The 11,917-nt window shown below is 38.6% G+C and overlaps 1 protein-coding gene across 1 annotated transcript; it reads left to right on the top strand.

Annotated features, from left to right (window-relative positions):
• Positions 1–2,857: 2,857 nt before the first annotated feature.
• On the top strand, positions 2,858–7,907 carry ctsla (cathepsin La). The gene is made up of 8 exons (XM_042422165.1): positions 2,858–2,964; positions 3,963–4,097; positions 4,202–4,324; positions 4,602–4,754; positions 6,158–6,382; positions 6,539–6,707; positions 6,825–6,942; positions 7,460–7,907. Exons 2-8 carry the CDS (start codon positions 3,975–3,977, stop codon positions 7,557–7,559), a joined length of 1,011 nt encoding a protein of 336 aa, XP_042278099.1. The 5' UTR covers positions 2,858–2,964; positions 3,963–3,974; the 3' UTR covers positions 7,560–7,907.
• Positions 7,908–11,917: the final 4,010 nt, after the last annotated feature.

The raw sequence follows: 11,917 nt of genomic DNA, 5'->3' as shown, positions 1-11,917 counted from the left end.
GTGTCGAATGAATGTAGTTGAGTAAAAAAAACAATATTTCACTCTGAAATGTAGGAGAATACAAGTATAAAGTGGCAACAAACGGAAATACTCAAGTGAAGTAAATTGTACTTAAGCTTACCTTACACTACTACATCACTGTCAAAAATAAGAAACAATTACATGAACAAAAGGTTTGTTTCTGAAATCAAAACAACTCGGTCTGTTCAGAGTTTCACAATGTTATCAGTCACATGAGCGTCGACCCTGATTAACTCAGACTTTGTGCCGGCAGTTCCTGGAAGTTCTGCCGTGATGCGTATTCATAGTCTCCCACTGCTGTAACGATGAAAACATAACAAATAACATAAGTGATTAGTGTTATTCATATATGCTTTATAGAGTCAACTCTGTGTTAAATACATGTTTAGTCATTTACAGTCAACATGTGGAGGAAAAATATTCTACACACACGATTTAATCTGTCATCTTGTTCACCAGACGATGAACTTCCCTCTTTTTTTAAAAAAAAAAAAAACATCCTTTTCTCTCTGTGGGTCTGGGAGCAGTTGTCATATAATGAAGTAGCAGGTTATATGCATCTCCTTTTAAAGAAAGAATGATCAGAAAATATTGCAGCAATTCTGTGTTTATAGGTTTCACTTTATCTGTGTCTCCTTATCTACAGAGTCAACATGTAGTTATCCAGCAGTCATAATCCAAACACAAATCTGTCTCGTTGGAGAGTGAGCTTGAGGAGAAATACTTCAGTTTCACTGATAGTTTATGAAATGGTTGGTAGGTGCAAGACCACTCGCAGTCATTTTGAGTCTTTTTAGCAATTTTTTACAGGTTAACTTTAACTCAAAAGTCCTGCTCTTGATTAAAAACTACAACTGAATTTACACTGTATTTTATTTTTTTTTTGTATGTTGGAGATTGACATGAAGAGAGGTTGTCTAACTCCTTTGCAAAACTTCCTGCCAGTTATTTTAATGATCTATTAGTCTATAAATTTGCACTAAGTTGTATAAGTGAATCAAAAATGAACAGCAAATTGACCCAATATGGGTCAATACTAAATATTACAGGAAAGATTGAGTTCAGCATCAAAAATTGTGATCCCTGCATTTCATTGATCTCTTTACTTTCCAGTAAGAAACATTAAATAACATTTTGTACGGAGGCTGTATGTAGTGTAAGGACCCATTTAGTAATGGCTCACCATGGAACCCATAAACTGTAAAAGTGAAATATTTCATAATAGTACTGAAAAAATGTTGACCTCTGGTATCTTACCTGCTTGTTTGCTGTGTAAACACACTGCTACTGCTATAAAATGTCATGACATGATGCACACAAGAAACCAGGTTACTCAGACGCCTTTACATGTATTGTAGTAACCCGGTTCCTGTACCGTGTGATTGTGACTCTCAGCTGCAGTTGATCTTCAGTGGAGTTATTTTGATCCTCATCATGTCTTTCATCTCTTTGCTCTGCTGTCACAGCGATACTTTTTATGCAAAGAGTAAGGGTCTCTGGCACAACTTCACCTACTTCCACGGTGCACGGAGAAGGGAAAGAAGTCTAGAGAGATGAGAACTCCAGCAACACTTGTAGTATGAAGAACAACTTTATTAATTGACCGACGCATCAACAGGGTCATCAACAGGGTCATCATCAGGGTCATCCCTGGGATCCTGATGAAGGCCCCAAGCCGAAACATGTCGGTCAACTAATAAAGTTGTTTCTCATACTACAAGTGTTGCTGGAGTTCTCATCTCCCCACAGCGATACTTTTTGTCATGCACATGTGCAAATGTAAAAAGCCGATTAGAAACCACAGGTTACACTTATGCACGGCTCAGAAATCGTCCTTCTCCAGGAGAAGCTGGAAAAAGTCAGCTACCCCACTTATGGAAACCAAATTTCTTGTATACATAAGTGTGTCTTAAAACAAGTCAGGTGTCCATATGAACACTGAAAGAGGTTTTCCTCGCTGTAATCATTCCTCCTGTTCATACTGGATATTATAAGATCTCCTTGAGATGTGTTTTCAATGTAGGTGATGGGGGCATTTTGTGAAAAAAATGCATTTAAAAGTTTGTCTGAAGCTTATATGAGGCTTCAACAGTCTGAGTTGGTCATTTACAGTCTTTTTAGCTTCAAATTCCTTCTTTGTGTTTCCTTGGACAGTGTTTCCCTGTTGAGCTGTGGTGGAAGCATAGTTACAAAAAGAGGGACTTTGGCATTAAAAAGACTGAAGCTTCATATTAGCTTCAGATAAACATTTAAATACATTTTTTGTCCCCATTGTAAGTGCATTTTGAAGGGATCTTCTAACAGTATGAACAGGAGGAATGATAACAGCAAGAAAAACATGTTTCAATGTTCCTTTGGGAACCTGACATGTTTTAAGACAGATTTGAAAAACTGTGAACCTCTCCTTTAGATGCATGTCAGCGCATGTGTTTGCATGCAGGTATGTGTCAATTTATGTTTACTTGGGGGTTGAAATCCACAAATCCGATAACAGATATTTATGTATCTAAGTATTTTTGCTGAAGTCAGCCAATCTGAAGGCTATCTCCACTTGACCCGACTGTTGGTCATGAATATTGTGCACGTAGGTGCTGTAAGTCACGCTGGATATCTATTAGAGGATCCTTAACGTGAAACAAGTTTAAACAAACAACCCTGAGTTAATGAATTGGCATTTTTTCCCCCGTTGTTAGCAACAACAACCCTGTGAATCAAACACCCTGTCCTCTTGAAGGAGGAGGGGAGGGGGGGGGGGATCACGTGCTCTGATAATGACCTCACACGTCGGGGCGGGGCGTCAGAGCTCATAAACAAGGAATGGACCAATCAGAGAGCTCGGTGGGTTGTGACTCGGCTGCCAGTCAGGCCTTTATAAACTTTATGTACCTCAGTCGGGAGGTTATTTTCTCATTCTTCATCCTCATCAACAACAAAGAGTTTACAGTAAGTTTCACATTTATTCGTTTTACTTGCAGCATAACGCGAGAATGGTCTAATTTAAAATCTAACCTTAGTATATAAGGCAAAAATATTGATGAATGCTTGTGTTTCTTTGTGATTTTTTTTTCGCCATTTGAGCACAGAATAAACAAATGCCAGAGTCCCTTTTTTAAACATGTCTGTTCATGCAATTTCTCAGTTTTATGTCTTTTTTTTTCTTCAGTCAAACATATCAACATGTTCTTTTCAACCAGTCTTAGCCATCTTGTTTCAATCGGCTGCCTTTGTCGTCGTCTTTCCCCCCTGCACATACACAAAAGCAACCCGACGCTTTCAATTTTTAAATTTATTCAAGCAATTAATCAGTAACGTTCACCAGCAGCCGTTCCGTTAGATATATGGCCGTTATCTGGCACCTGCCGGCTAAAGTTTTGGTTTTCTTTTCGTTTTCCTGGTCGTAGTTTCGGTGTCCTGGCCGTGGTTTCTTGGCTCTGCGCCGCAGCCACCGCAGGAGCAGATCCCGTGACTGCGAACAAAACAACAGGCTCGGTTTTCTTGTTGGGATTTATGGCCCCCAAGTTCTTGCTCTCCAACACGATGGGAAAACAGCCTTTTAAAACCAATCAATACCAACATATAATCGACGCTGTAGCATCTCATGTAGCTTTTATATGACCTAGTTTCCCTGTTTTTTTTTATGGCGGAACAGTCGGGAATGACGGTGCAGTCGGGAATGTGTACTGCAGCTTTGATGGCAGTGAACAAGCTGTACTGTTGGATCTGGGTGGTGCATGATAAGCGTCACGATGTTGGGAAGCATGTGAGCAGGAATTTTGATGGGAAACGATTGTTATTTAAACGCTTTTCCCAAGAAGACATGACGTGTAATGGAGTCAGGTTGCCACATAATCACCAGCTGTTGTTGAGAGCTTCCGGTCTAGCAGTGATCAGTCTGCTTCTTTGGAAAATGAATCCTAACTTGATGTTTTGTTTTTTTCCAGTAGGAAGCCATAATGCTGCCTCTAGCTGTGTTGGCAGTGTGCCTCAGCGCAGTCTTCTCTGCTCCCAGTCTGGACCCACAGCTGGATGACCATTGGGATCTGTGGAAGAGCTGGCATAGTAAAAAATACCATGAGGTGATGTTTTGTTTTTTGTTTTGTTCTTTCATGCTTACCAGCTGATCTAATCTGTCAGTTCTCATGAAAGGTCTGAATGTTTTTGTGTTTTTGTGTGTGTGCAGAAGGAGGAGGGCTGGAGGAGAATGGTGTGGGAGAAAAACTTGAAGAAGATTGAGCTGCATAACTTGGACCACTCCATTGGCAAACACACCTACCGCCTGGGCATGAATCACTTTGGTGACATGGTAAGATCCACAGCTTCAACACACACACACAAACCCACATTTATCTCATTTGGAGTATCAAGATAGCACCAAGTTTTGCAAAAAAAAATAATAATAAAATGCACCCTATTAGTGATTTGATTGCAGAACAGACAAACAAGGTGCTGCAGGTAAAATTAAGGCATTCTACAGGACAAAAAAACTTTAAAAGCCTAAATTGTCAGTTTTTCCTAAATCATAAAATCACAGCTACTTGTTGTCTTTTGTCTTCAAGTCTAATAACTTTATTTTCCTGCAGACTCACGAGGAGTTCAGGCAGATCATGAACGGCTACAAGCTCAAAACACAGAGAAAGTTCAAGGGGTCGCTGTTCATGGAGCCCAACTTCCTGGAGGCCCCGCGTTCCCTGGACTGGAGGGATAAGGGATACGTCACACCCGTTAAGGACCAGGTAAACAGTGTTTTTCTGCTTTTGTGCACCATTATCTCTCCTCACCTCCTGGCTCTCTGTCATTCACGCTCGATATGAATTATCAAGGTGTGGTTAAACATGTTTTTATTCTCGGAGGTAATCATGTGATGAAGAGTAGACAGGATGTGGCAATAACATTGCAGGAACAGCTGCTTTTTTTTCACCTTTTTTTTGGACAAATTTCAGTGATGAGTTTTGTAGTTCTAGTGAACCTTGTAAACTACACACAAACATCGGTTTTTGTTTGTGAGGAAAAGCATTTTTTAGATTCTTCTGGCACTGTTTCATATCTGTCAACTAAGGACTAGAGGGGTTGGGTAACTTGTACAAACATGTTTAAAACATCTTGCACATTGATTTGATTTTCAGCAACCACATAAAGCACAAACACAACCCGTTACTCTGAAATGTCATCGTTTTTGACTCTTAATTGTCACAAAAATGGACATAAATGAAGGAAGAAGAGCTTATCTCTGTAAAACCAGCACTCAGCTGATGTAAACATGTGCGGTTATTTTAATGGCTGCATTAGCATTTCAGGAATCACAAAGTCCTGACCTAAATAACAATTCAGTCCGAAGAAATACAGTAAACATGCTGACGTAATGTGCAACTTTGGACAGCTGCATCATCACAAAGTTGCTTATATGAAGTGTCATGACCACTCTGTCCACCGAGGTCAATGTTTTGCTAAACATGAAGATAAGATGGCTACTTGTTTTTGTTATCTGTGTGCTCCACACACCCCTCCTCCTCCTCCTCCTCCTCTTCTGTGACTGCACAGTTTGTCCTCTCCTCCCCCTTTGGCATACATTAACGCTCTGTAAGTTGAAACCAGTCCGACCAGCCGTTTTTGCCACAGTGACGCTGTAAACCAGGCCAGGGTGGTGCAAACACTATCTTATACATTAGGTCAAAGTCCTGGAGGGCAACATGCAATAAAACCTTATTTATAGCGGCAATGTTTCCTTCCTGAATAACTGAAACAAAGTGCAATAACAAGTAATGGGGTGCCTTAAGAACAACAGTGTTGAAGAATGATAAAAACAACATTTAGATCTTATTTATAGCCCTTTAGCTATAATGACAAAAAGTAAGCTGGATATCTGAGCAGCTAAAAGGCCCAAATCAAGGAAATTTGTCCCTAAATCAGTCTGCATTTAATAGATTAAACCCTGCTGCATGTTTCAATTCAGAAAAACAACAACAAAATGACATTAAAAAGTGACACAAGCCCATGAAAAGCAGAAATAAACAGCACATCAATTCATATCATGACTAATAATCAACTTAAGACAACAGGCAGACATGTCAACAGGTTGTATTTCTTCGTCTCCGTCATCCAGCTTTAACGTGACCCTTCCTCTCTGCTCTCTCTTCAGGGTCAGTGCGGCTCTTGCTGGGCCTTCAGCACCACCGGAGCTCTGGAGGGTCAGCACTTCAGGAAGACGGGCACACTGGTGTCTCTGAGCGAGCAGAACCTGGTGGACTGTTCCAGGCCCGAGGGCAACGAGGGCTGCAACGGCGGTCTGATGGACCAGGCCTTCCAGTATGTCAAGGACAACCAGGGCCTGGACTCAGAGGACTCCTACCCTTACCTGGGAACGGTATGTATCATTATCATCACATTTAAAGGCCTTTATATGGCTTTGAATAAAGTTTTAGGCTTTTATTTGTTCTGTTAAATCAAAAGTTCCTTGTATCCACTTTTTTTGCACCCAGTCAAATGATTTAACATCCCGTTCTTCTTCCTCTTCTTCCAGGACGACCAGCCATGTCACTACGACCCCAACAACAACGCCGCCAACGACACCGGATTCGTCGACATCCCCAGCGGTAAGGAGCGCGCTCTGATGAAGGCCGTGGCCGCCGTAGGACCTGTGTCAGTAGCCATCGACGCCGGTCACGAGTCTTTCCAGTTCTACCAATCAGGTCAGCTCTCGCTTTTTGTGAAGAAAACGCAGCTCAAGAAATCCGTGGCCACGTGTGTTTATGAGCGTTTACATGCGGCTGACTGGATGTTTGGGTTTATTTTTTATATTTTTTTAGGAATCTACTATGAGAAGGAGTGCAGCAGTGAGGAGCTGGACCACGGCGTGCTGGTGGTGGGTTATGGCTTCCAGGGAGAAGATGTGGATGGAAAGAAATACTGGATTGTAAAGAACAGGTCAGTGACGAAAATTTCAACTTTGTTTGAGTTTTGCCCACATGGCGATGTGTGTTTTTCTTGAGTTGCAGAAAGTAGAAATTTCAGCCTGCAAAGATAAACTGTGACTATTATCTTATTGTTAATAGTGTTTATTTGCTTTTAAAGTATTATGAGAGGATTGTCAAGTCTTCTACTGTTGTATTTAAATGTATAAACTCCACTGAAGTCATAGTTGTAAAATGCGAGTAAACAAGATTTGCCAAATTGTTTACATGGCTGAATATATTTAAAATCCAAATATCTACATTTTCAGTCAGATACAGGATTTTTTTTGTCCGTTTTGCTTAATTTAAGTTAAGCTTCAGGTTAATTTATTTCAATTCAAGGGAAATTACAACTCCTGAAACTGAATGAACTTCTGCATTAATGAGACTTTGCTTGATTTTTATGGATCTCTTATTTATCTCTTTTAAAACTGCACACACACACAAAAAGCCAAAACTAATTTCCTGTCTCTCTTTCTCTCTCCTTGCAGCTGGAGTGAAAAGTGGGGCGACAAAGGCTACATCTACATGGCTAAAGACAGAAAGAACCACTGTGGAATTGCAACAGCAGCCAGTTATCCTCTGGTCTAACAGCCTCGCACAGCTCCGCTCTGTAGCACCAGTGTTTTTATTATTATTGCAATAGTCTTGCTGAAGAGGAGCGACGACGCTTCGGTCACAGCGACACATTGACAGGAGATTCTGCAATGTTTTATGAATGAAACACTGTTTTTAGGGAAATGGCGCCGTTTTTTTTTTTTTTTGTTCTGACTGGTTTTAAGCCACTTTATTTGTTTTTTGAAAAGATTTTAGCTTAGTGTTTATTCTTTGTAAATATGTGTATGCTACTTGGTGAGTGAAATGTTAACACTTGCTTCATCATTGTAAATGATTTTTTTTCTATTTTTACTGTGATCAAATTAAAGTTGTGAAACACTAGTTTGGTGTTTTTGGACTTTTTTGAAGACATCTCAGTCAATTTTTGATCTATTTTGCATTTTACATCATCATCATCATCAGTCCTGTGAAAACCATGTGTCTCCAAATGTTTCATTAGCTAGAAAAAACTTCCCCTCTTAGTTTTGTGACACTTCATTTCTCAGATAGTTCAACTAAAGAAGTAGCATCAATTTATCTTGAAAAATTAAGTCAAAATTTTGAAAAAGGTGCTTTTAACTGAACAAATCATACCGTTCATATGAGCTTAAAACATTGGTGATCCAAGTAAAACCATTTTATTTCTATTGTTTCCCCCCAAAAAAGAATCAATACATAAACATGGATTTAAATAAAAGATTTTAACTGAAACTTCCAGCACAGTTTTATGGTAAAACAGTTACAAAACACCTGTTTTGGGTTTTTTAATAGTTTTGAAAGGAGCTTAAAGTCCGTTAAGTGATCAATCACTCCTGTTTATCTTGTTGATCCTCTTTTAAAAGACAGTGTAAATGGAGGAAACGCTTCATTCAGACATCTATCAGCACTAACCATCATTGATTAAGTGTGTTTTGTAAAACTAAAATCTTCAGATTCCTCATCAGCACATTAATTGATCAATATGACCACATAACAGCTGCAGATCTCCTTGGATAACATTAATCAGTCATGTTTGGAACTGATTTAGCTTTAAAAATAGCTTCTTTTTTTTAAAACTCAAGCTACTAAACACAGAATTACATGGTAAACTTCTGTATTCAGACGTCTACATGAGGGTTCAGCTATATTCACTCGCTGGTTTGACGCATAAAGCAAAGACGAGTCATGTGATCTGTAGAAAAACCAGTCGTGCACAGTAAAGTGTGGTACTGGGATCTTATAGGATTAATGATTCTTTCACAATGGTGATGATTCATAAAGGAAACTGTGGCTGCTGGGAAGGGAAGGTGGTTACTTAAAACGGCCCAATATAGCTGTATGTAAAGTCATAAAGATGACGAGATAAGCCTGTTTACTGAAGTGTCCTCATTCTGAAACAAACTGTACGTGTCTGTTAGGACCGCAACCTACGGCAACGTCTATTGATTCATTTAGGTTAATAGAAACTAGATTATTCAAAGTTATTTTTTTTATAATTGATTGATCATCTAGTCTATAAAATATAAGAAAATTGTGAAACAGTCCAAAACTCAAAGATATAAAACAGAAAAGCCACAAATCCTCATATTTGAAAAGCTGTAAACAACTAATCTTTTACATTTTTTCATTAATAAATAACTTAAACAATTATCAAAATCTTTGTGTTTCTGCCAATAGGTGTCACTTTAATTGAATTGAATTTAAAGGTAGGAAATCTTGAAAATCATGCTAAAGTGATGAAATAAAATATACAGTTTGAAGTTTTTTGAGACCGTACTTCCTGGTTCTCTCTTGAAAGCATCGCCAGCATCTTCAGAAAGTTTTACTTTTAAATCAAAAAGATGTAAAGCTTCATCAAACATGGAAGTCACAGAGAAAACACAGTGTAAGTGTTTGATGTATTTACAAGAACATTTACAGTTTGAATTCTTAGAAAAAAAACTAGGTTAAATCTCATTGATATTTTCCTGTTAAGTCTGCAGACTGACCCGAATCACAGTATTAAATTGTCATGTATTAGCAGTAAAGCTGGTCAGGTTAAAGGTATATATGTGTGTGTGTGTGTGTGTGTGTGTGTGTGTGTGTGTGTGTTCCTGTAATATATTTACTACACCTCTCAGCTCAGTTCAGGCTGACATACAGAGCCAACAAACAGTCTGAGCAGCAGCAGGAATGTGTTGTGCAATCTAAAAAAAGGGCAGCGAGCCAGAGAGAGACAGAGAGAGAGAGAGAGATATTAAAGGTTCAGTTCACCTAAATCATATAAACACATTTACTCACTTAAAGGGATAGGTTCACAACTTTTCAAGTCTGTCGTAAAACATTGGTCAGGTCGGGTCATTCAGCCCATATGAACACTGAAACCTGTTTTTATCGCTGTAATCATTCCTCCTGTTCATACTGACCATTAGAAGATCTCTTCATAATGCACTTACAATGTAAGTGATGGGAGACAGTCCTCATTTTCAGCAAAATTGCATTTAAAAGTTGATGTGAAGCTGATATGAGGCTTCAGCAGTCTGAGTTAGTCATATCAAGTGGATATCTGACACATTTACAGTATTTTTAGCATCAAATTCCCTCTTTGTGTTTCCTCAGACAGTGTTTCCCTGTTGAGCTGTGGTATAAGTATAGTAACCAAAAGAGGAACTTTAGCACTAAAAAGACTGTAATGTTGAAAGATATCTACTTGATTTGACTCATTTGGACGCTGAAGCTTCATATCAGCTTCAGATAAACTTTTAAATACATTTTTGCACAGAAGGAGGACTGTGGATTTTGTCCCCCATCACGTTCATTGTAAGTGTATTATGAAGGAATCTTCTAATGGTCAGTATGAACAGGAGGAATGATTACAACAAGAAAAACATGTTTCAATGTCCATTTGGGCTCCTGACTGTTGTTTTAAGAAAAACTGTGAACCCGTCCTTTAAATAAAGTCTGTCTTTGTCACTGTCTACAATCTTTTTTCTTTTTTTATTTTATTCTTATTTGTTTATAAAATTATTTCAGAGTGAGGCTGATAGTATCATTTAAATGAGCATGTTTATACTGCCTGACTTGAGTTCGGCGTGTTTGCACAGGAAAAAATATCTGTAACAACCAAAACAAAATCACCTTACTTGGCTTTCATCACTGCAGATGATCTGGATTATTTTGCATAGCGTCATTCGCCGTCTCCTCGAATACACCGTCCCCTTTAGTTACTTTAGATACTGCAGAGCTGGTTACTGAACTAGAAAACTCAAACACCTAAAACATTAGTTTATAATAGTTCTGTTTGCTAATTCTTTGAAGAAATATTTCTTTTAATATTTAGACTGTATTTACTGTCTGCTTTGTGTTATAATTGTATCTGAGAAGGGTTTTATAGATTATTTAATAGATCATTCTGGTATCGATATTGAAACTCAGGTATTGTATCGGCACTTGTACTGAAGAATTTCAGACAAAACCCAGAACTAGCGATGAGTTATTTTAGTCCACCTGAATATAAGAAGTTCTAACCAAACACGTGAATGTAAATCTCTAAAGGTAAACATCAGGCCTATTTGCCTCCATAAACCTCTTCTATCTGCCTCCGTCTGATATGTGACACCCCTGAATATGAATTTACTGTTGTATTGAACAGCCCTGTGAAGGGATCTTCTATTGGCCGGTATGAACAGGAAGAATGATTACAGCAAGTATGTCAGTGTTCATTTGGGCACCTGACTATTTAACGTTTATTACTTAAGGAGAGACTTGAAAAATTGTGAACCTATCCTTTAACATGGTGATGTCTGATTATGTAGAGGGTTTTAGTTTCTGGGGTTGTGATATATATCGACCTTTGAAACTTTCGCTGCAACCCAAAACAATAGAGATGAATATATTTTTGTTTGTGGCATCCTGTTGGCCCAGAGGTTAAAGCACCGACCGACGTTTCCTTTGTCTTTTGTTGCGTGTCATCATTTTCGATAAACTCAAAAGGAACTGATTTTGTAGTTTTCACAGAAGTGGAAAGGATCTGCATCCTCTCATCTCACAATATAAACAGAACTAACTATTTTCACATCAGTCCGACAGCCTCCCGGTTACTGCTGTCATAAATACCAAATATATAAAATACCAAAATAATAAAATGCAAACATTTGTGGCTAAATTTGAATCATCAATCCATCCGCTTTCCCAGAAATCTGCTTCGTAGAAATGGAATAAAAGTGCTTGTAACTTGAAGTTGGATCAGCTGAGAAAGATGTAGGTGACTGTGATGTAGGTCACTGAAGTGTAGCTCAGCTTCTAATCACTACAAGAAGTGCTTAATATCATAATCTCTGCACAGCCCTCCCCTGTGTCAGTAAGGATGCAAGAACACATGACTAGTAAATCGG

This window comes from Thunnus maccoyii, chromosome 9 (genome assembly GCF_910596095.1).
Source record: "Thunnus maccoyii chromosome 9, fThuMac1.1, whole genome shotgun sequence".
NCBI lineage: Eukaryota > Metazoa > Chordata > Actinopteri > Scombriformes > Scombridae > Thunnus > Thunnus maccoyii.
Note: the sequence above shows the minus strand (reverse complement) of the source record. Positions and strands in the feature narration are given on the sequence as shown.

Coding starts and splice junctions, on each gene's coding strand:
- ctsla (XM_042422165.1), top strand. CDS start 3,975: ATGCTGCCTCTAGCTGTGTTGGCAGTGTGCCTCAGCGCAGTCTTCTCT. Junction 4,325..4,601: donor TGAATCACTTTGGTGACATG/GTAAGATCCACA, acceptor ATTTTCCTGCAG/ACTCACGAGGAGTTCAGGCA. Junction 6,383..6,538: donor CCTACCCTTACCTGGGAACG/GTATGTATCATT, acceptor CTCTTCTTCCAG/GACGACCAGCCATGTCACTA.